Genomic DNA, 24,495 nt, shown 5'->3' on the forward strand with positions numbered 1-24,495 from the left:
GGGGCCGGGCCGAAAAAATAAGAAAACTGGACGAGTTTTTTTTTTTGAAATAAAAGCAAAGGAATCCGAAAGGAAAAAAAGAATCAAAGAACAAGAAAAAAATACGCGAGCGGGAAGGCAAAAAATAGTTTTTCAACAGCCGTTGAAAACACATGCGTCTTCTTCGCTCCGCGGAAACGAAGAAACTGGGGACCACGAACTCCTCCGTCGGGCGGGAAAGCACTTGCGCATGCGCGGTGCAGCCAACTAGAACTTTCTAGTTAAAATGTCCGTATCGGGGCTCCGTCGGTGACATCACCCATGCGTTAAGAATATGCTGCCTGCTTGTCCTGGGATAATCTCTCTTACAGAAAATTCAAGTTTACTCTACGGAAACTAGCTAAGTACAGCTTTTTCTTTTAAGATCTAAAACTATTTTTATAAAGGAATTTACAGTTTAACTGTTATCCCCCAAATTAGTACACATAAGTAATACAAGGCCTCGGGTATGGTTTAATTTTCAGCTCCTTCAAATGATTTAGTTCTTAAATTCTAGAAATGTCCACTTACCCCAAGCTCATTAAGAGGTTATATTAAAAGTTTTCAGTTTTTAAAAATTTCACTTACTCAAGCAATTGCTCCACTGATTTGTACCAGAACTTTACAAATGAGTTACCCTAAAACCTGCCTGTAAACTGCTTTGCATATTATAAAGGAAGTGCTTTCAAATGCAGGTTTAGAATATCTCATAGAAATAAAATGATTGTGAGAATAAACGTTTCAGGAATGAAGGCTGACAAAGCACAGTACCTATAACAAGTATTATTCAAGGACAGCAGGCAGATATTCTCATGTGTGGTGATGTCATCCATGGTCCCAGTACATACTATCACTTTAAAAATATTCCAAGTCTTGAGACTGCCCGTACTGCACACACGCCAGTGCCTTCCTACCCGATGTCAGCTCGCAGGACCATCAGTTCAATAAAAAAAAGCCTAAGAAGTCAACTAGGGGAGGTGGGAGGGTTGTGGGAATATCTTCCTGATGTCTTTGGATAACACCTGTTATAGGTAAGTAACTGTGTTTTATCCTAGGGGACAAGCAGGCAGCATACACTCGCATGTGGAACTCCATAGCTAAAACTAAAAATGGGCTGGAGGGTAAGTTGGCTTCTAAGTAGAAAATAAATTTTATAGAACTGCTTGGCCAACCCAACTATCCCATCTAGAATGATTCTCCAAACAGTGGTGGGATGTTAATGTATGAACAGAGGACCAAGTGGCTGCTTTACAGACATCCTCAATGGTAGTGGAGCATAGGTGAGCTACTGAAGTTGCCATTGCTCTATGTGCAGTGACCCAACCTTTGAGTGACAGTCCAGCCCAAGCACAGCAAAAGGAGATATAGACTCCAGCCAGGTGGAGATGGTCCTGTTTGGATTGAATGATAGAAATAGATGAGTAGAAGTCCTGTGAGCTTTGGTGTGATCCAAATAATAAGCCAGAGTTTGTTTACAGTCCAATGTGAGAAGTGCAGATTCACCAGAATGAGAAAAAAAAGACAGGAAGGACTATAGACTAGTTCAGATGAAATTCTGAGACAACCTTTGAGAGAAACTTGGGATAAGTGCAAAGAATCATTAAAAGAACCATTCTGTCATAGTAGAAAATTGTTTAAGGTGGGTCTGAAACAAGTGCTTGAAATTCACTGACTCGGTGTGCAGATGTGATGCAGACTAAGATTACTTTCCAAGTGAGACACTTGAACGATGAAGTCACAAGCAAAGGTCTGTACGGGAACAGGGATCCCCCCCGTTTACGGGACTCCCACAGGGACCCCCCCCCCCCGGCCCACGGGGATGGAAACGGGGTTCCACTTCCTGATGCCTACCTAAATTCCGGTGATGCAGCTGAGATACCAGTCCGGTGCCGCGGCAGAAACAGCCATGCTGAGCAGTGAGCTCAGCACACACACAGCTGAAAGCCTTGCTTGCTGATTGGTCGGCAAGACAGAGGATGTATTTACTGATCTGCCCAGAACACCGAAGGCCCCGATACTGGTGAGACTCGAAGAGACTGACCCGAGGAGGCAGGAGACAAGGAATCAAGTGATTTTGTTTTCAGACCTGAGCCGAGGATGGAGCAGCAGTGAGCACAGCGGGCAGGAGGAGGTGCTTATCAACTTTCTGTCTCTTTCTCTCATGCTCTAATTCTCCCATATCCTGTCTCACTTTTACTTGGTCTCCTATTCCCCATTACCACATTTCTACCACCTGTGTTCGCTTTCTTCCTCTCACACATGTCCTTTTTATTCCCCCAATAACCACACAGTTCTACCATTTCCACTTCTCTCCTCACTTTTTCTCTAGTAGCTTTACATTTTCTTATTTCTTCCCCTTCACCCGCAACATCTTTCTGTCCCATCTCTTTCCTCCTGACCCCATCTTTCCTTCCTTCCACCCTCCCTGTTGTCCTCCCCTTCACACCCATTATCCAATATGTGTTCAGAGGCAGGAGGATTTGACAGCCAACGGGCAGGAGGAGGTGCTTCGGAGAGGCAGGATTTGGCAGCCTGCAGTCAGTTAAAACATGAAAGAAACTGTGGAATCGATGATCCTGATGGACACGTTAGCATTTAGTCGCGCTAAATCGGCAAGCACCCCTTAGGAAAAGAGGGGGGTTTATAAGTTAATTACCTGAACAGAAAACAAAAAAAGGGTTCCACCAAAAAGATTCCACAAGGAAAACAGCAGCGCAAACACAAAAGAAACTGTGGAATTGATGATCCTGTCAGAAGTAATTGCTGCTTTTTATGGGGCCAGGCAAGTTTTAGGGGGGAACGGGCGGGGATTCTTCATGGGAACGGGCGGGGATTCTTCATGGGGACGGGTGGAGACGGAGGGAAATCTGGCGGGGTCGGGTGGGATTTCTTTCCCCACTCAACTCTCTAGTCGCAAGTGGTTCAAAGGGAGGCTTCATCAGGGTTGAAAGTATAACATTAAGATCCCAAGCAACTGGAGAAGGTTTGATTGGTGGCTTGGTATGTAAAAGGCCCTTCATGAATTTAGAAACTGGAGGATGCACTGTTAATGCATGAAAAGCTGCAACAGATTTGTGGATAGGCGGGTTATAAATAATTTTAAATAAATATGGAATGAAGTAGACTTGAGGCCAGAATCCGAGATGTGTAACAGGTAATTCCAAACCGATGGGAGAGGACAAGTTAAGGAATCTAAAGAGTGTGAAGTAAGTCCATTTAAAGCGATAGCAACATTATGTAGAAGGTTTTCTGGAAGGCTCTATGATGGCTGATATTGGGGTAGAGAGTGGAAAAAGTACCTAGTTACTGAGAGAGAGAGAGATATCATGCTATGAGAGTTAATGAGTGTAGATTGGGATGAAGAAGAGAGTCTTCATTCTGTGTCAGAAGTGTTGGAAAGATTTGAAGTGTGGTTTGTAATCGCTGAGTTGAGAGCATCCATTGAGGGATCCTGAGATGGAGGAGAGCAAATGGAACTACATGCACTGTGGAAGCCATGTGTCCTAGAAGCCGCATCATCTGACTTGCGGTGAGGCATAAGAGAAGAGATTTTCAACAGATATAAACCAGATTGTCGAGCCTCTGTTGTGGTAGAAATGCTTGAAAAAGTTGTATCTAGGAGAGCTCCTATGAACTCTAGAGTTTGAGTAGTCTGTAGATGGGATTTCTGATAGTTGACTGCAAATCCTAGATGGTGTGTTGCTATTCGAAAAAGCACAGTTACTTACCGTAACAGGTGTTATCCAGGGACAGCAGGCAGATATTCTTGACTGATGGGTGACGGCACCGACGGAGCCCCGGTACGGACAATTTTAGAGTGATTGCACTCTAAGAACTTTAGAAAGTTCTAGCTCGGCCGCACCGCGCACGCGCGAGTGCCTTCCCGCCCGACAGAGGCGCGCGGTCCCTCAGTTAGTATAAGCCAGCTAAGAAGCCAACCCGGGGAGGTGGGTGGGACGCAAGAATATCTGCCTGCTGTCCCTGGATAACACCTGTTACGGTAAGTAACTGTGCTTTATCCCAGGACAAGCAGGCAGCATATTCTTGACTGATGGGTGACCTCCAAGCTAACAAAAAGAGGGATGGAGGGAAGGTTGGCCATTAGGAAAACAAATTTTGCAAAACAGATTGGCCGAAGTGTCCATCCCGTCTGGAGAAAGCATCCAGACAATAATGAGATGTAAAAGTGTGAACTGAGGACCAAGTAGCAGCCTTGCAGATTTCCTCAATAGGAGTGGAACGGAGGAAAGCTACAGAAGCTGCCATTGCTCTGACTCTATGGGCCGTGACAGAACCTTCCAGTGTCAGTCCGGTCTGAGCATAACAGAATGAAATACACGCTGCCAGCCAATTAGACAACGTACGTTTAGAAACGGGACGTCCCAATTTATTTGGATCAAAGGACAGAAAAAATTGGGGAACTGATCTGTGAGGTTTCGTACGCTCTAGATAGTAAGCCAGAGCCCTTTTACAATCCAAAGTATGTAAAGCTTGTTCTCCAGAATGAGAATGAGGTTTTGGAAAGAAAACAGGTAGAACAATGGATTGGTTGAGATGGAATTCAGAGACAACCTTAGGGAGAAACTTTGGATGTGTACGCAAAACCACCTTGTCATGGTGAAAAACCGTAAAAGGTGGATCTGCGACCAGTGCATGAAGCTCACTGACCCTCCTGGCAGAGGTAAGAGCAATAAGGAAAAGCACTTTCCAAGTGAGAAACTTGAAAGGAGAAGTAGCCAAAGGTTCAAATGGAGGCTTCATTAAGGCGGAAAGAACTACATTGAGATCCCAGATAACAGGAGGGGCTTTAAGAGGTGGTTTCACATTGAAAAGCCCTCGCATGAACCTGGATACCAGGGGATGAGCTGAGAGAAGTTTTCCATGGACTGGCTCATGAAAAGCTGCAATGGCACTGAGGTGGACTCTGATGGAAGAGGACTTAAGGCCAGAGTCAGACAAAGAAAGCAAATAATCCAACAATGTCTCCACTGCCAGAGAAGTTGGATCAAGATGATGAAGAAGACACCAGGAGGAAAATCTCGTCCACTTCTGATGGTAACATTGCAGAGTGGTTGGTTTCCTGGAGGCATTCAGAATGGAACGAACAGGCTGAGATAAAAGAGTATCATGAGATGTCAGCCCGAGAGATACCAAGCTGTCAGGTGTAGAGACTGGAGGTTGGGATGTAGAAGGGTTTCCTGCTGTTGCGTAAGCAGAGAAGGAAACAGAGGAAGAAGAAAAGGTTCCCTGGAACTGAGTTGAAGTAGAAGGGAGAACCAATGTTGCCTGGGCCACCTCGGAGCAATCAGAATCATTGTGGCTCGTTCCCTCTTGAGCTTGAATAAGGTTCTCAACATTAGAGGCAGAGGAGGGAAGGCGTACAGGAACAGATTCGACCAGTCTAGGAGAAAAGCATCCGCTGCCAGACGGTGAGGAGAGTAAAGTCTGGAGCAGAATAGGGGCAGCTGGTGATTGTGAGGAGCTGCAAAGAGGTCTATCTGAGGAGTGCCCCATTGAGTGAAGATAGACTGCAGAGTTACAGGATCGAGTGTCCACTCGTGAGGCTGGAGAATTCTGCTGAGTTTGTCCGCTAAAGAATTCTGTGCTCCCTGAATGTAGATAGCTTTCAGGAAGAGATGGTGATCTATGGCCCAATTCCAGATCTTTTGGGCTTCTTGGCATAAAAGGCGAGAGCCTGTCCCACCCTGCTTGTTGATGTAGTACATCGCAACCTGATTGTCTGTGCACAACAGAAGGACCTGAGGAAAGAGAAGATGTTGGAAGGCCTTGAGGGCATAAAACATCGCTCTGAGTTCCAGGAAATTGATTTGATGCTTCTTTTCCTGGGCTGTCCAAAGACCTTGAGTCTGGAACTCGTTCAAGTGAGCTCCCCATGCATAAAGAGAGGCGTCGGTGGTGATGACTAGTTGATGAGGAGGCTGATGGAACAGAAGACCTCTGGATAGATTTGAGGATACCAACCACCATTGAAGAGACTGACGAAGAGATGATGTCACAGATATGTGTCGTGAGCAAGGATCTGTCGCTTGGGACCACTGAGTAGCAAGGGTCCATTGAGGAGTGCGCAGGTGAAGACGTGCAAGGGGCGTGACATGAACTGTAGATGCCATGTGCCCCAAGAGTACCATCATTTGCCTGGCTGAGATGGAAGGCAGTGAAAGCACCTGCTGACAAAGAGACTGAAGGGTCTGAAGACGATTGGATGGTAGGAAAGCTCTCATGAGGAGTGTGTCCAGGATCGCTCCAATGAATTGAAGTCTCTGAGTGGGGATGAGATGAGATTTGGGTAGATTGATCTCGAACCCCAGAATTCGTAGAAACAAGATGGTTTGGTTGGTGGCCAGTAGAACTGCTTGAGCGGATGTGGCCTTGATTAACCAGTCGTCCAGGTAAGGGAAGACCTGAAGGTGGTGAGAGCGTAGAAATGCCGCTACCACAATGAGACACTTGGTGAAGACCCTTGGAGAGGAGGCAAGGCCGAAGGGCAGCACCTTGTATTGATAATGACAATGATTGATCATGAAACGGAGATACTGTCTTGAGGTTACATGGATCGGTATGTGAGTGTATGCCTCTTTGAGATCGAGGGAGCATAGCCAGTCGTTTTGATTGAGAAGAGGATAAAGGATGGCTAAAGAAAGCATCTTGAATTTTTCTTTTACCAGGTGTTTGTTGAGATCGCGGAGATCCAAAATCGGTCTGAGATCTCCTGTTTTTTTGGGGACTAGAAAATAACGGGAGTAGAATCCCTGCCCTTTTTGATCTTGAGGAACTTCTTCTATAGCGTTTAGAAGAAGGAGGGATTGAACTTCCTGAATGAGGAGGGCAGATTGAGGACTGTTCAAAGCAGACTCTTTTGGCAGGTTTTGGGATGGAAGAGTCTGAAAGTTGAGAGAGTAGCCGTGTTGGATGATGTTGAGGACCCATTGGTCCGAAGTGATAACTTCCCATCGGCTGAGGAACAGAGAAAGTCGACCTCCTATAGGTTGAGGCAGGAGAGCAGGAATAGGAATACTGGCTATACTGTGGAGAATGAAGTCAAAAGGGCTGTGACTTCTGCTGAGGAGGTGGTTTCACAGGTTGCTGCTGTGGCTGCTGTCTGGGAGGCTGACGTTGTTGCTGCCTTTGACGCCTGGGTTGCTGAGCAGTGGTAGGTAATGGCCGAGCTGTGAAGCGGCGTTGATAGGCCGACTGCTGCCTATATGGTTTTGGCGGAGGAGGCTTCTTTTTATTTTTAAGCAGGGTATCCCAGCGTGTCTCATGAGCAGAGAGCTTTTGTGTGGTTGAGTCCATGGATTCCCCAAAGAGCTCATCCCCTAGGCAAGGGGCGTTGGCTAACCGATCCTGATGATTAACATCAAGGTCGGATACCCGAAGCCAGGCCAGGCGACGCATAGCTACCGACATTGCTGTCGCTCTGGATGTAAGTTCAAAGGTGTCATATATGGATCTAACCATGAACTTACGTAATTGAAAAAGAGACGACAAGCAGGTATGGAAGGAGTGATGTTTTCGTGAAGGAAGGTACTTTTCGAATGAAGCCATGGTGGTAAGGAGATGCTTCAAATAAAAAGAAAAATGAAAAGCATAATTGCTAGCTCTATTTGCTAACATAGCATTTTGGTAGAGCCTCTTACCAAATTTATCCATGGCTCTACCTTCTCTGCCAGGAGGTACCGATGCATATACACTGGCTCCTGAAGATTTTTTAAGGGTGGATTCGACAGTCAAGGATTCGTGTGGAAGTTGAGGTTTGTCGAACCCAGGAATGGGAATTACCTTATATAGAGAATCCAGTTTACGTGGGGCCCCTGGGACAGTTAAAGGAGTCTCTAAATTCTTATAGAAAGTCTCCCTCAAGATGTCATGAAGAGGGAGTTTCAAAAATTCCTTTGGAGGCTGGTCAAAATCAAGGGCATCCAAAAAAGCTTTGGACTTTTTGGATTCAGCTTCCAAAGGAATGGATAAGGAGTCACACATCTCTTTTAAAAAGCAGGAGAAAGAGGAAGTGACTTGTTTGGAGGATGGGTCAGGGACAGTTGAATCCTCCTCCTCTGAGGAACATTCGCCTTCAGAAAGAAAGGGTTCCTCTGAGTCTCCCCACAGATCAGGATCCCTGACATGGGAAGTATGGTCCCGAGACTCAGGTGTCGATGATTGTAAGTGTCGGGTTTTGTGTAACGACTTACCCGACCTCATCGATATCGAGTCAGGAGATGTTATCGGTCGCACCGGTGCCGAAGTCTGCACCGATTGATGGTGAGCTCTCGGCTCCGGTGCAAGAACTGGCATCGATACCGATGAAGTTAGTTGAAGCGGTACCGAAGTAGTGGAAGCAGGTAACACAGGCTGTTCCACAATCGGTACCGGTAGCTCGGTGCGGACCGGCACCGGAAGGTTCGGAGCCAGGATAGCAGGAAGGAGCTGTTTCAATTGGTCCTTAAGCTGCACCTGAAGGATGGCCGTGATGCGGTCATCGAGGGATGGCACCGGTACCGCCTTTTTCTTCTGCGGTACCTGCGGTGCCGTTCGACGCCCCGGAGATGAGGAGCCCGATGTCGAGGGACTCACCTCTATAGGGGCGGAACGCTTCCGCTGGCGTCTCCCAGTCGGCAGGATTGGACTCACTGCACTCGAGACCGGAGGACGCTCCAGCGGGGAAGGCTTCTTAGCCGGCTTACCTGACTGGTGAGACGCCGGTGCGGAATCACGCGGCGTCGAAGAAGAGGGTGCCGACTGAATCGGTGCCGAAGCTGGAGTCGATGGAACGGGGTCGGACATCTCGGCACCGAACAACAATCGCTGCTGGATTTGGCGATTTTTTAATGTCCGTTTTTTTAGAGTGGCACAGCGGGTGCAAGTGGAGGCCTGATGCTCAGGACCCAAACACTGTAAACACCAGTTGTGTGGGTCCGTGAGAGATATAGGCCGAGCACACCGCTGGCACTTTTTAAAACCCGGTTGAGGGGGCATGAAAGGAAAAACGGCTTCAGCCAAATCGAAGGCCGAGGCTTCGATGGTGGCAGAAGGCCCCGCCGGGGAAAGATTAAATTAAAGAAAAAATGAAGTTTTTTGTTTTTTTTTTTTTACAAATAGAAAAAGAAAAGAAATAAGATTAATAATAATCAAAAGTTTACGCGAGCGGGAAGGCAAAGAGAAAAAAGTTTCAACAGCCGTTGAAAACGCGTCTTCTTAGCTCCGCGGAAACTAAGAAACTGAGGGACCGCGCGCCTCTGTCGGGCGGGAAGGCACTCGCGCGTGCGCGGTGCGGCCGAGCTAGAACTTTCTAAAGTTCTTAGAGTGCAATCACTCTAAAATTGTCCGTACCGGGGCTCCGTCGGTGCCGTCACCCATCAGTCAAGAATATGCTGCCTGCTTGTCCTGGGATAACGTATGTATTTTGTGTGTGTCATATGACAGGAATATGTGTATAAGCTTCTTTGAGATCTAGAGAGCAAAGCCAGTCGTTCTTCTGTGACAGTAGTAAAAGGGACCTCAGAAAGAGAATTCAAACCTTTTCCTTCATTAGATATTTGTTGAGATCTCAAGGGGGTGGGGGGGGTTATATGAGGAAATATCTTGAGTAGCGCCCTCGGACCCTCTCCTGAAGATTTACCTGTTTGATGCATTAAGTTAGAGGAGAGTCAAGAGCTCTTGGTGAAAGATAGCTTTGTTATGGGAACTGAAAGACAACTCTCTTGGAGGATGATTTGGAGGTTTTTTTCTGGAACTGAAGGGCATATCCCTGTCTTACTACGCTGAGGACCCAACGATCTGTTCTAATGTGAGCGCAGCAATGATAGAAATGCACGAGATGACCCCTTATAGGAAGAGTCTGTGACGAGGGTTGTGGGATTCTGGCTAAGCTCTCTAGAATGGAGTCAAAATGATGGTTGAGATTTCTGCTGAGATTGGGGTTGCAATTTTTGAGATCTTTGCTGCCTCAGCCGCGTCTGCTGTGGAGCTCAAGTAGAGGTGGTAGATGTAGAATATCTTCACTTAGTGTAGATCTCCTTGGGGTATAAAACCTCTTAGCTGAGGTTTAGAGGCTTTTGAGGAGGATAGAGTGGTCATAGAGCCCTCAAGTCTTAATTTTTTTGAGTTGCTTCCTCAATTTTGTCACCAAAGATATCATCTCCCAAACAGGGAATGTTGGCTAACCTCTCTTGGATATTAGCATTGAGGTTGGAGATATGGAGCAATGCCTTCCTTTTTATGTCAATAGAAACTGCCGAGGTTCAAGGCATCAAAAACAGATCTTCCCATATATTTTCTGGTTTCAAAGAGGTCATGTACAATATTTTGAAAGTCCAAATGATCCGATGGAAGGTACTGCTCGAATGCAGGTAGTTTTTGTAGGAGAGACTTCATACAGAAAGTCATATAAAAATTATAGCTCAGGATTCTGCTTGTTAACGGGGCTCTGGAAGATTTTATGGTCAAATTTATCCAGGATTTTCCTTTCTCTATGGCGGATTGCTGGCATAAGTCCTTGAATTATTAGATATTTTTAATGCTGACTCAACTAGAAGGGACTGATGAAGTTGTGGTCTGTTAAACCCTGGACAGGACTGGACTTGGTAGAAAATGTCAAGTTTTCTGGGAGCTACTGGAATTAATAGGCGTCTCCCAGTTTTTAAGCATAACTTCCTTCATCAAGTTGAGACAGTCCTTTGGCCATTCTTCATAATCTAAAGCATTCATAAGTTCAGCCCTGGGATCAGCCTCAGATTCCATTTTTATTGATAAGAATTGCCCATCTGTTTTATAAATCTGGTAAAAAGACAGATTTTCTGGTGGTTATCTCCTTCGAGGAGAAGGGTCTGAAGGGATGCCATAAGGAGTCCCCATCAGAGTGGTCTCTATGATCTGAGGAGTGAATGGACAGATCAGAATCATAATGATCAATGTCATATCTTGGGAATGAAGAATGCCTGGATGGATGTCAAGGTGATTGCTTGTGAGAAAGATGTTGTGAAGTGGAACATGGAGGACTGTCTAGAGAAATGCTTTGAGATGTTCTTCGTATGGAACGTTAGTGGCGGGATCTAGAGTGCCTGGAGCATGATGAAGAACTCTGCTCCCTGGATGATTTTCTAGGTACCGATTGGTATCAATGTGGAGTCAGAGATCTGGCTCTAGATGGTAGCTGAGAGCTTTGCTCGAACTGGATTGGTACTGAAGGTGTGGAGACAGGTAGCTGTATCAGTTGCTTGTGCAGCATTTCAGGCAACTCCTTTTGCAGGATTTGTTGGATCTGATCCTGTAAGGAGAGCGCCAGTACCAGAGTAGTAAGCGGTATAAAGAGGACAGGCTGTCCTTGGTGTCGAGGCATTTGTGACCTGAATGTCGAGGCATGCCTCAGAGGAGACACCAGTTAAGAGATGGAGATCAGGTCTCAGTGTTCTTTACTTCAAATGCACTGATGGTGTGGACATTTGAGATGACACAGAGGTATGCCTGGCGGGAGAAGGATGCTTTTGCCTCTTAGCTTTTTTGTGTACTTCTCCCGATGAAGGCTGTGAAGGTGAGGATGTCATGCGAAGAGTAGACATCAATGGTACTGCAGCTGACGTCAAGGCCTGAAGCAGCGCACTGGTGTCTGAAGCAGCAGACATAGCTGGTATTTCATATGTCAAACCAAAAAGTTTATCAAACTGGAGTTGGTGAGCTCTAATGGGCTGCTACTGTACAAGAATTTGGCCAGTGTTGGGGATGCACTGAAGACACAAATTGTATGAATCAGTGATAGAAATGGTCCAATTATACAGAGTGCACTGCTTAAATCCACTCAAAGCCCTGGACATGGAGGGAAATTCCACCGCAGCTAGATCAAAGAACTCAGTGGTACCTGGGAGGTCGGATGAAAATCAAACTGAGAAAGGCTCGACACATTTGGCCTAAATCAGGCTACATGGGACCAAAAGGCCCAAATTGAAAACATTTGAAAAATAAAACTAAATTTTCTGGGAAAAAAACACACACACACAAAAAAAAAAATCCCAAATACAAAAAATACAACCCCCCCCCCCCAAATTACTGAAGAAAAACAGAAATGGGAAAGCAAAAAAGTGAAAAAATCTGATGCACTTGGAGAGATTCCAAGAAACACAGCTTCTTAGCTCTGTAGAAAACTAAGAACTGATGGTCCCATGAGCCATAGTCGTGTGGGAAGGCACCAGTATATGTGGTATGAGCAGTCTCGAGACTTTGAATATTTTTAAAGTGACAGTATACTTTAACACTGTCCATACCAGGCTCCATGGATGATGTCATGCACAATATGCTTTCTTAACATACTTGGCTTCCCAGATACATGCTTTTGTCCACAGACTAGCATGACTGTGTCATTTGGGATTGCTGAGGCTACATAAAAAATATGCTGTGGCTCAGCCCAAGATTTCAATATTCATCACCAAAAGATTTGCAGTACTCCATCCAGTGGCGTACCAAGGTTGGGGCGGGGGGTGTGGACCACCCTGGGTGCTAGCCCTAAGGGGGATACACAGCCAGCCAGGTCCAGAACCTCCCGCGCTGCTCTAAACGGCACCTGTACCTCAGAGTGGCTGCTGTTCTTATTCCGAAGCAGAGTTGGCAGCCACGCTGAAGTGCAGGAAGGTCTCGCGATGACTGCATCTGCCAGCTCTGCTACGGAAGACATAAGTGACATTGTAGGGGGGTGGACCGGCAGCTGCAGTCATTGCAGGACTTTGCCGCAACTCCCTGCATTTGCCGGCCCACCCCCTCTGACGTCACTTACGTCTTCCGGAGCAGAGGCAGCAGAAGCAGTCATCGAGGGACCTTGCTGGTTTGGAGGGAGAGAGGAGCATAGAAGGGTGGTGGAGGGAGAGAAAGGGGGGGTCAGAGTGGTATAAAATTGTGGCAGAGGGAGAGAAATGGGCAGAGTGGTATGGAAGGGTGGTGGAAGGAAAGAAAGGGGGCAGATGCTTATGGAATTGCTATGCAGGGAAAGGAGAGAGAGATGCAAGGGGGAAGGATACTGGATGGAATTGGGTTGGAGGGAAAGAAAGGGGCAGATGCTCATGGAATTGGTGTGCAGGGAAAGGGGAGAGAGACATAAGGGGGAATTGGGTTGGAGGGAAAGAAAGGGGGCAGATGCTCATGGAAGTGGGGGGGGAAGAAAGGAGAGGGGAGAGTGAAATGCCAGACCATGGGGGTGTGGGAGAGGGAAGGGAAGGGAAGAAGAGGAGAGGAGGGAGATACCAAACCATTGGAGGAGGGAAGGGAAGAAGATGGATGCCAGACCAATGGGGTGAAGGGAGAGATGGAAGGGGAGGCATAAAGTTTCTGGAAGGGGAACAGAAGGAAAGAAGATGTCACATATGCTACGTATGCCACTGACTCCATGTCAGTGCTTCTCTTAATCATCTCCTGGAAATACACCTAGCCAATTGAGTTTTCAAGATTACCACAATTTGTTTCATACATATTCATTGTGGTAATCTTGAAAACTCAACTGGCCAGGTATACCTGTAGGAGAGGGTTGAGAAGCACTGTTCTGAGCTGAGAACTGGTCAGGTGTTTCATTTCTAGTATAACTTAATTATGGCAGGGCAGATGCTTTACTAAAAGTGCAAGCTTCTACATATCTGTTGGTACACAGTACCATAAGTGATGTTGAAAGGCATATTAGATATAATATGGTGATATAGTCATAGGTAGGTCTGTATAGGCGCAGGCCCCTCCAGCAATGGCACCTCACTCCCCTCTCTTCCTCTGGGAGCTCAGCATTTGCCCTCTCTTCAAATCCTCCCATCCCTCCCAGGTGTTCCTCAGATATTATCATTTGGCAGTCACTGCTATTTATTTTTGCAGTCTGCACCTGTCCCCAGAGGCATCCCTCTGCTGCATCTGCCTTTATTGGTGCTATTTTCTATTTCCTCACTGGCAGGACGCAGCAGAGAGAAGCTTGTGGGGACTGGCACAGGCAGTGAAGATGAATTGTTATGGTTGCTGGGATGCCTCTGAGGTATACTGGGGAGGTGAGGATTCAGAGAGGGAGCAGATGCTGGTCACTGGGGATGAAGAGCGGAAATACTAAGCTAAAGTGTGTGTGTGTGGGGGGACGGGGACGGACTGGAAGGGCCCACCCGAAATAGTTCTGGCTACACCACCATTCATATAATGAATGTATATTGTTTTTTTGCTACAGAATATATTATTTTTTGTATAGAAAATGCAAAATGTGTTAGTTTTACTAACCTTTTTCTAAAAGGGTTTGCTTTAAAGTTTTTGCAAGTAGAACTCTAACATTCGGAATTCTATCAGATGCTAAATGTAATAAATGAGGCATCAGATGTGCAGCAAATTGGTCCATGGGAAGGCAGTCATCCTCAAGGACAGCCTAGTAAACAGAAATAAAAAGATTATATAATAGATGCATGACTACCAAATTAAAAAAAGAAAAAAAACTTTCAATTTGGAAGAAAGACCCTCTGCTTTACAGATCCACCAAACTGGTTTCATAAATTTTTATTTTTGGCTCTTTTCCACGGCAAGATAGAATCATAGGACTCTCACAAAATAAAAATCACTACATTGCATTTTGTAATTCCTCTCTTTCAAAATCAAAGAATACATATATTTTACCAGTGCAATCAACATAAAACAATCTTCTTTAGGTTTAGAAAGCAAGAAACTTGTAGTATGGCTATCTGGTGTTTCATTCTACATTTTCCTAATAGCGTTTGATTATGTGATGCACTTATTTATAGAAAACTTGCTAAATTGTTCTGACTACTTATGACAGTAATTTATTTCAATCAGTTCTTCTGATAAAACAAACATCAACATTCTACATTCTGAGGTGTTATAAGAGGATTAAATGAAAAGTAATGCTACCACCTCTATTAACTTTTGTTTAAATGAAGATGTTGCAATGAACAAAACAAAAATAATGCTTGAAACTTGCTCTCTTATTATGTCTATTTTTTTCTATTTAGTTGCAACTATTTGCCACACATTTCTGCCAATGTCAAGTTTTTGAAAGCTATCACAAAAGAACTGCACATCTTATCTCTTCAAAGTCGGTCAACCTCTTCATTTGAGTTTAACATGCCTCTGAAAATATTCCTTCAATTTTTTTTAAATTAAATATGAAAATTGCATGATATTAAGTCTGGTGTGTATGACGAATGGGGTAAGATTGAGATCAATCTTCACGATTACCTCTTTGGTGTTTCTCGCTATGCAAGGTCTAGTGTTGTCATTTTGTAACAAAATGTTTATGTGCTTCTGAACTCTTTTCAATCATTTTTTCAAGTTTTCAAGGTTGCAATGTAATGTTTTGGGTCACCTCCAATGGTTTTTTACTAGTTTGTCAACATTTCTCATGTGAGCCAGAAGGCCTTGAGCATGCGCAGATGCTCAAGGCCCAGTCTGGCAAGAGGCAGGATCTTCGGGCACCTGCACCTCCTTTGGGTTGGTGCTGCGTGCTGGTGCCAGATAGGGGTAAGGCTTCAGTTTGGGCTGGCGATGCCGGTTTGTGGGGGGGGATGTGGAAACACACCAGTGGCCTCGAGGGTAGGCGAGTCTTTTGGGGATGGGTGGGGTGGAGCAGCGCCGGTGGCCACGGGGGGGGGGGGGGGGGTGGAGGAGGTGGAACCAATCAAACGAGTTTCCTTTACTTTCTATGGGAAAACTCGCTTTGATATGAGTAATTTGGTTTACGAGCATGCTTCTGGAACAAATTATGCTCGTAAACCACGTTCCACTGTACTTGACATGCACTGAGTGCACACTGTATTCTTTCATTTCACAAGCAATATAAAACAACCTCTTCACAAAGATATAGCAGAATTAGAAAAGTTCAAAGAAGAGTGAGCAATACAGGATGTCCGGTGCGATATTTGGAGACACCCCCCTCCCCCCCCCCAGGAAAGAGACTTGGGAGTACTGGTCGTCAAACTGTATCTACACACCTCAGACTTACACTTTTTAAAACATCTAATTTTACTCACCTGGCAAATGAAGACAAATGTTTGCCGGCCAGACCATTTTGGGCTGCAACAAAATCTTTCAACAAGTTCATTCATCAGATCCAAGGCAAATGCTGGTGTTGAAGCCATGTTCAATTTCTTCACCATCTCACTAACCTGCAAATGTGATCAGGTTACACAATTATTGCCCTCTATTTCTTTTTAAAACAAAACATAAAAATAATGCAACTATAGTTTATATATAGAACATATGTAATCAATTTCAATCTCACCAGTTTGTAGGAAATCCAGCGAACAGAGGAAACTTTATCTGCACAAAGACTCAGAGAAATAGGACGTAAATAATCATATATGTCTCTAGCAGTATAGAGGTCTAGAAGCAGAATCAGTTGCCTGAAATGAAGAAGAAATAATAATGAAACACACCAATTATCTCATTTATGATAAATATTGTGCCCCTACCCCCTCCAAAAAAGGCTAAAACTAAAAGAAAAAGAGATTATATACTTACCCTGGTAAGCTCTTTTCCAGTAGATAGATGAGACATTCTAGACAGATGGGTTATTTCCCCATAGCTGCATACTGCCGCAGAAGGAATCCACTCCAGACTTTTTTTTACTCTGCCTCTGTTGTACTTCACTGGGCTCTAACTCCACTTACAGTTTGCACCAAAGCACATAGAACCCCCAATACAAGTGAAGTAGAGGCACCTGTAGCAAAAGGCTTAAACAAATTGCTCTGCTCACAAAGTAACCAAACAACTACAAATTGGGGGGGTATTGTTGGGAGACAGCAGACTTGAGAGAGACTTGGGTGTGCTGGTGGATGCATCACTGAAGCCATCTGCACAGTGCGCAGCAGCCTCGAAAAAAGCCAACAGGATGCTTGGCATCATAAAGAAGGGCATAACAACCAGAACACGGGAAGTCATCATGCCATTGTATCGAGCGATGGTGCGTCCACATCTGGAGTCCTGTTGGCTTTATGATGTATGATGTATGATGTATGGCTTTATGATGTATTGACCTCTTCATCTAGAGAACAACGGGGATTGGTCGCCGCACTTCAAGAAGGACATGGCGGTACTTGAGAGAGTCCAAAGGAGAGCAACAAAAATGGTAAAAGGGCTGGAACACTGCCCATACGCCGAGAGGTTGGATAGGCTGGGGCTCTTCTCTCTGGAAAAAAGGAGGCTCAGGGGAGATATGATAGAGACCTTCAAGATCATGAGGGGCATAGAGAGGGTGGATAGGGACAGATTCTTCAGACTGAAGGGGACAGCAAATACGAGGGGGCATTCGGAGAAACTGAAGGGAGATAGGTTCAAAACAAACGCAAGGAAGTTTTTTTTCACCCAAAGGGTCGTGGACACTTGGAATGCGCTACCGGAGGAAGTGATCAGGCAGAGTATGGTACAGGGATTCAAACAGGGATTGGACGGATTCCTGAAGGATAAAGGGATTGTGGGATACTGAGGGAGGAGCTGGGATGTAACACAAGTATAGAAAGCTAACCAGGTAATGAGTATAGAAACCAAACCAGGTCGTGCATTTGCAAGACCGGAGGGTTAGGACTACGATGGGAAGATAGGACTTCAATGAGAAACCAAGGTGGCAAGGGAGCCCCTTCTGGTGATACAGACAGGTCGTGACCTGTTTGGGCCACCGCGGGAGCGGACTGCTGGGCAGGATGGACCTATGGTCTGACCCGGCGGAGGCACTGCTTATGTTCTTATGTTCTTATGTAATACTATTAACCATCAACACAGGCTTCTAAGGAGTTCAGAAACTAATCCCCAATAAATTGAAACATATATTCAAATTCTTCCCAGCCGTCAAGGGCTGACAGGCATCAAAGAACCAGCTTGAAGAAGAATAAACAGACTGAAAACAGCAAGCAGGCGAAGGAAAGGGAGGGAGTCTAGAATGTCTTACTTATCTACTGGAAAAGAGCTTAGTACATAATCTCTTTTTCCAGTGCAATAGGTAAGACATTCTAGACAGATGGTACAAAAGGAGCCCCATAAAGCTAGAGTGGGCTTGCTGCGCCAACCCTTAAGACTGAGGACCCAAAAATGGAGTCCCGTCTTGCTGCCACGTCAATTCTGTAGAACTTGGCAAAAGTGTGAACAGAGCCACATTGCTGCCCTGCAAAGCTCCTCAGAGGAGACAGATCTAGCTTTGGCCCATGAAGAAGCCACATTCCTTGTAGAATGTGCCTTGACAAACAGGGGACTATTTCCCTGCAAGGATGTAAGCTGACATAATGGCCCTATGGATCTATCTGAAAATCATAGTCTTGAAAGCGGAAGCGCCCTGCTTAACTGAATGAGTCAGCACAAACATATAGTCAGAGACAAGAAACTTGTTAGTGACCTCCAGATAACGCAGAAGAACTCTGCACACATCAAGTTTCTTCAACAGGCAGTCCTGTGTCTTGGAACCTGTTGACTGAAAGGCAGGCAAACACACTTCTTGATTAATATGGAAAGCCAAAACTACCTTTGGCAGGAAGGAAGAAACTGTCTGAAGGGAAACCCCCGCCTCCAAAATAAGGAGGAAAGGGTCTCTGCAAGACAAAGCCTGTAGTTCTGACACACGAAGCACTGAAGTAATGGTAACCAGAAAAATGGTCTTCAGCATCAAGTCCAAGAGGGAAGCATCTCAAAGAGGCTCAAAAGGAGCCTTGGTAAGGCTAGACAACACCAAGTTAAAGTCCCAGGAAGGAAAAGGATGCTTAACTGGCGGTCTGACACAAAGAACCCCTTCAAGAATCTAGCTACATCAGAATGAGACACCAAGGAAGACCAACGCTCCCAGTATCTAATATAGGAGAGCCCGGCCACTTGGACCCAAAGAGAAGCCACAGTAAGGCCTTTATCCAATCCAGCCTGAAGAAAAACAAGAATCAGCAAGATCAGAGCTGAATAAGGGCCCACCAATGTTGGAAGGCCTTCCACACCTTAACATAAGCCAACACCGTGGATGACTTCTTAGATTTTAGAAGAGTATCAACAACCAGGGCAGAATATCCTTTATGCTCTAAGGCTGCACACTCAAAAGCCATGCCGTAAGAGCCATGCAAAGTGCCTCAGATTCTTCATGGAGACTGGACCCTGCATGAGAATGTCCAGATAAGCGCTCAACCAAAGGCTGCAACCCCTGCGCAGACGCATAAGATCTGCATACCACAGTCTGCAAGGCCAATCTGGAGCCACCAGAATGATGTGGCCCAGATGAGCTGCGATTGCAATCCTCTGAATGACCCAGCCAATCGGCCAAGGAGGAAAAACATACAGGAGAATCATGGCTGCACAAGAGCATTAAGCCCTACGCTGTCAGGCTCTGATCTTTGACTTAAGTGATCAACTTTCTTGTTTCTTGCCTTGGCCATGAGGTCAAAGCAGGGCCACTCCCAGCGCCTTAGTATTGCTTGGAACGCCTCTAGGGACAGGGCCCACTCGCCCAGATCCAGAGTCTGTCTGCTGAGAAAGTCTGCTTGAACGTTGTCTACTCCCACCACATGCGATGCCGTCAGCGTTAGCAGATGACATTATGCCCAAAGAAAAAGGAGGCTGGCTTCCTGAGTCAGATGAATGCTTTTGGTCTCTCCCTGGCGATTGACATAGGCTACTGCCGTCACATTGTCGGAGAAGACCCTGACCACTTGGCCTTCCAGAGTCTTCTACAATCTTATTAGAGCCAGTCGAATGGCTTTGAGCTCCAACCAGTTGATTGCCTATTTTCATTGCAAGGGTATCAAAAACCCTTGAACAGGTCAATGATTACAATGGGCTATCCAGCTCCAAAGGTTGGCATTCGTCATCACCATGATCCAGGAAGCAATGTGTAGAGGTATACCCTGTGGAGCGATTGCAGGAAAAGCCACCAGTCCATGATTGCTCAGGCTTCCAGAGTCCAGTGAGAGAGCAAAACATGTTGATAAGGATGCATGTACACTCTAGCCCAAATATGGATCCTAGAATTTGAAGATAATTCAATACCGAAGGAGCTGGCTGCTCCAGAAGGAAAGAAATCTGGGCATACAGCTTCTGCCTGAGGGCTTCTGGTAGATAGATGTGGCCCGCTGCCATGTCGAAGAGGACTCCCAGGTATCCCAGCGACTACATGGGCATCAGATAGCTCTTCCTGAAACTGACAATCCAGCCAGGTCCTCCAGCATCTGGAGCACCCGCTCCACCCTGTGATGTCTCTCAGTGAGCTCTGATCAGCCAGTTGTCCATGTAAGGGTGAACCTGGAGACCCATCTTTCACAGTTAAACCACCACTACCACCATCACCTTGGTGAAGGTCCAGGGCACTGTCGCCAGCCCAAAGGGCAGGGCCAAGAACTGGTAATACAGTTCCAGAACATGAAACTGCAAAAAATTTGTGGTGGGCCGGAAAAATGAGAATGTGCAAATACGCCTCTGTGAGATCCAGAGAGGCAACAAACTCTCCTGGAGCCACTGCTGCAATGACCACATACACGGTCTCCATTCGGAAATGGGGAATCTTGAGAGCCGCATTCACATGCATAAGATCCAGAATAGGCCTCCAATCTTCTGAGCCTCTCTTTGGCATGATAAAATGTATATGGAATATCTGTCTGAGCCCAAGAAGTTGGATGGTACCGGCTTTATACCTTGAATATCCAAGTAAGTGCTGAACGGTGACCTGAACCCTGAGTGCTTTGTCTGGGCGACCTGAAGGAGAGTCCACGAACCAATTTGTCAGAGGTTGGGCAAATTCCAGCTTGTAGCATGACTGAACAATGTCCAAGACTCACTGGTTAGACGTTAATGTGCATCCAGGCAGGAAGAAACGCTGAGAGCCAGCCTTATATCAGTAGAGGGGCACCCCTCAGCCTGGCATCATTGAGCCTTTCTGGCAGAGGGTGCAAAATGGGAGGTGGAGGGCTGGGAATGCCTGTAGGCAGCATACCATCGTCAGAAGCCCTGTAAAAATCTCTGAGATGTGGCATTTGTTTACGGTCTGGAGCACCGTGAGCCATGAAAATTAGAATGACCAGAACCCCTGGAAGGTCTGGGTCTACTATCAGGCAGAATCTTAGGGCAATGGTCCATCACAGAATCCATAAGGTCGTCCAGACCTTTGCCAAACAATAACTGCCCCTTGAAAGGCAGCCTAGCCAACGCAGCCTTGGAAATGGAATCACCAGCCAATTGTCTGACCCAGAGCATTCAGCGGGTAGAAACAGAGTACGCTGACTGACACCTTTTCCAAAACTTTGGTGAGGTCATACAATCAGCCATGTAATCCGTCCCAGCCATCAGAAGTTGAGAAGGGGGGATCCATCGCCTCACTCGCCATTGGTGTGCAGTCAAGAGACAGATGCATGCAACAAAAGACGTCGCCGAAGCAATCTTGATACCTAAAGTAGCTGCATCAAAAAGTTTCCTGAGGACCACATCCACACGGTAGTCCTGCATATCTTTTAACACAACACCACCCTCACTGGGGAGAGAGGTGTGCTTAGTCACCTGTGCCACCAAAGAATCCACCCTGGGCTGACCCAAAATCTGCTGACACTCTTGTGCCAGAGGTTATAAGCGGGATATAGCTCTAGCAATTTTCAGCACACCCTCTAGAGAGTCAAACTGCTCTGAGACCAGAATGCTCATACCAGGGTGCCAGGGAAAAACTGCAGACTGTGAGCGCACACTACAAAGCCAGGAGGAAGAAGTGGACAGAGCCTGCTGAGTGACTAAGTTCAATTCCTGCAAAGACTCAGTAATAAGGTCTGGAAGAGCTGGAAACTTAAATAAGCGCAGGACTATAGGATCATCCCCAGAATCCAAGACCCCAGAGGGATCCGCAGATTCTGATCTCCTGCCCCGGGAAGCGCTGTACCTACAAACAAGGGATCAGTAAAGGAAAAATCAGCATCCGGGTCTGTGATACAAATGTGAAACGGATGGTATGAGAGAATTATTAATATTGAATGGCACTGCCTTGGATCCGGGGCAGACGTTAAAAGAACAGGTACTATGAAAACAAGTCGTAATCACGAGGCAGGCTAGGAGTTTCTAACACATACTAATTGGTAAACATCCCCCCCCCCCCCCCAGCATTCAGTTAGCTCAATCCACAAGCATTCAGTTAGCTCAATCCATAAGGAGGGGATGTGTAGTCAGATTGGTAAACATCCTCTACAAGAAGGGGATGGGTAGTCAGCTCACGAGGCAGGCTAGGAGTTTCTAACACATACTGATTGGTAAACATCCCCCCGGCATTCAGTTACCTCAATCCACAAGGAGGGGATGTGTAGTCAGATTGGTAAACATCCTCCACAAGGAGGGGATGGGAAATCAGCTCACGAGGCAGGCTAGGAGTTTCTAACACATACTGATTGGTAAACATCCCCCCGGCATTCAGTTAGCTCAATCCACAAGGAGGGGATGTGTATAAATAGTGCCTTCCCAGAAAGAAAAGGAGGGACTTTTTTTTTTCCACTGCTGACGAGCTGTGTGATGACATTTTTTGAGTAAGCCTCCTGATCGTGGTCCCCCGACGGAGTGATGATGCAATAACCGGTAACGTATTGATTCAAACTCTGTACTTAATCAATGATTATGGCTAGAAATATTGTATTTATGTAATAAAACTTAATTTGTATACTATTTTGATCTCCTGGCATTCTTCCCAGTGAGGAAAGTGACCGAAGGCCTTTTATTGCCTTTTTAAATAGTAATACATTAATTGGCGTAGTCGGCAGGATTTCTCTAAAGAAAACCTGAGCGCTCTTGTGATACAGGAATGTTCAGGAAGAGAGAGAAATCCTCAAAAGAACCTAGAGGTGCCCAGCTGGACTGAGGCACCGTATAATTTGATAGCACAAGAACTAGCCAATAATCATGGATTAGCAGAGTCATGGGAAAAGGTTCTGGGAAGGACAGAACCACTTGATCTTGTACAAGCTTTAGAAAAATGCCCCGATAAATCGGGTGATGTAGTTGCTCTGGGTTCTGGGAAGGGCAGAACCACTTGATCTTGTACAAGTTTAGAAAAATGCCCCGATAAATCAGGTGATGTAGTTGCTCTGGGTTCTGGGAAGGGCAGAACCACTTGATCTTGTACAAGTTTAGAAAAATGCCCCGATAAATCGGGTGATGTAGTTTAGAAAAATGCCCCGATAAATCGGGTGATGTAGTTTAGAAAAATGCCCCGATAAATCGGGTGATGTAGTTTAGAAAAAAAAAAAATGCCCCGATAAATCGGGTGATGTAGTTGCTTTGGCTCGAAGGAGCTGGGTATTAACTTCTGCATACCGTATAGTGCACATGCGGTTGCAAACAGCAGTTCAGGAACAAGTTAAAGCAGAACAGGCGCAGGTGGAAGTAGAGAGGCGTTGTCTTATGCAGGAATGTAGTGGTAAACTTTGAAGAGATAAGTTAGATCACTATCAAAAGATAGCTGAGGAATCTGCAGTTCATATTGCTGCCACAAAATATAAGAAAAGGCGTGGTTGAGTAAATAGGATGTTGGAGTAAAAGTTCCTTTGTTTGAAAGAGCGAACTGCAAAGGGAGGGATTTTCACCCCCACCTTTTTCCTCCTTCGATGCTATCATGTGAGCTTGACGGCGGGCTTTTTGAGTTTCTCCTTTGTTCACTACCAGGCAGAGGGGAGGGGGAAGGGGGAGGAAAAAGGAAATATAGGAACTTGTAATGAAATTAATAGTGTAAGCAAGGAACCAAAGGGTTTATGGATAAAACTTTACCAGCCTTATGCTATTTGGAGTTCCGATCAGCCGATATAAGGTACTTGAAGTTAAATGAAAGTTGTTTTGCTGTTCAGGAAACAAAGAAAGTTTGCGTATGTTGATTTAAGTTTGAAAGAGTTTTTGCAGGGTAGATCTATGCTGTTAAGAACAATGGAGGTAATTTAGGAGCTGTTTGCCTGATGTAGCCTGAATTTTTTTTTTCCCTTGTTTCTTTATATTTTTAAAAGTTGTAAGAATGGTGAAAGAAAAGAAATGTAAGATCAGAAGGGATTGGAAAGTGATATTTAAAAGAGATGGTTAAAAGCAGGGAGATAGTCTGTAGAACGAACGTACAAGAATGTGGAAGAAAGCTTTGTGAGACGTGTTAAGGAAGGATGTGCTATGAATTATGACCTGATTATAAGGGATATTTTAAGTGGGAATCGGGCAGAAGAGGGGGAGGAGAGCCCCTCCTTGCCTTTTGTTGTAGTGACAAGCAGGGACTAATTTTCAGCACTGTTTTTAGGCTGGCCGCGGACTTTTCAGCAGCTCAATTGATACATAGATAAATTGTCTGAAATAAGTTTTTTTAAGAACGATAAAAGAATATTGGAAATGTTATAAAATGTTAATGTATATTCCTGTAAGTAAGGTTTCGGGTTTGTTTGAACGTGCCCAATCTCAATTTGCATTCCCATGGCAAGGGAGGCAATTTACTTTTACTAGGCTACCACAGGGATGGTTACATAGTCCTACCATTTGTCCTCAAATAGT

At 45.5% G+C, this 24,495-nt stretch overlaps 1 protein-coding gene across 7 annotated transcripts in view; it reads right to left on the reverse strand.

Moving 5' to 3' along the window:
- Positions 1–24,495, reverse strand: part of PPP4R1 (protein phosphatase 4 regulatory subunit 1) — a 354,086-nt gene that overhangs the window by 11,384 nt on the left and 318,207 nt on the right. For all 7 annotated transcript variants that reach the window (XM_033934064.1, XM_033934063.1, XM_033934068.1 and 4 more), the window contains 3 exons: positions 16,271–16,391; positions 16,020–16,154; positions 14,263–14,404 (listed from right to left, as the gene is read on the reverse strand). In XM_033934064.1, coding sequence (XP_033789955.1) covers positions 14,263–14,404; positions 16,020–16,154; positions 16,271–16,391 — 398 coding nt within the window. The remainder of the gene's footprint in view (positions 1–14,262; positions 14,405–16,019; positions 16,155–16,270; positions 16,392–24,495) is intronic.

The sequence above is a fragment of the Geotrypetes seraphini genome, chromosome 2, assembly GCF_902459505.1.
Source record: "Geotrypetes seraphini chromosome 2, aGeoSer1.1, whole genome shotgun sequence".
NCBI lineage: Eukaryota > Metazoa > Chordata > Amphibia > Gymnophiona > Dermophiidae > Geotrypetes > Geotrypetes seraphini.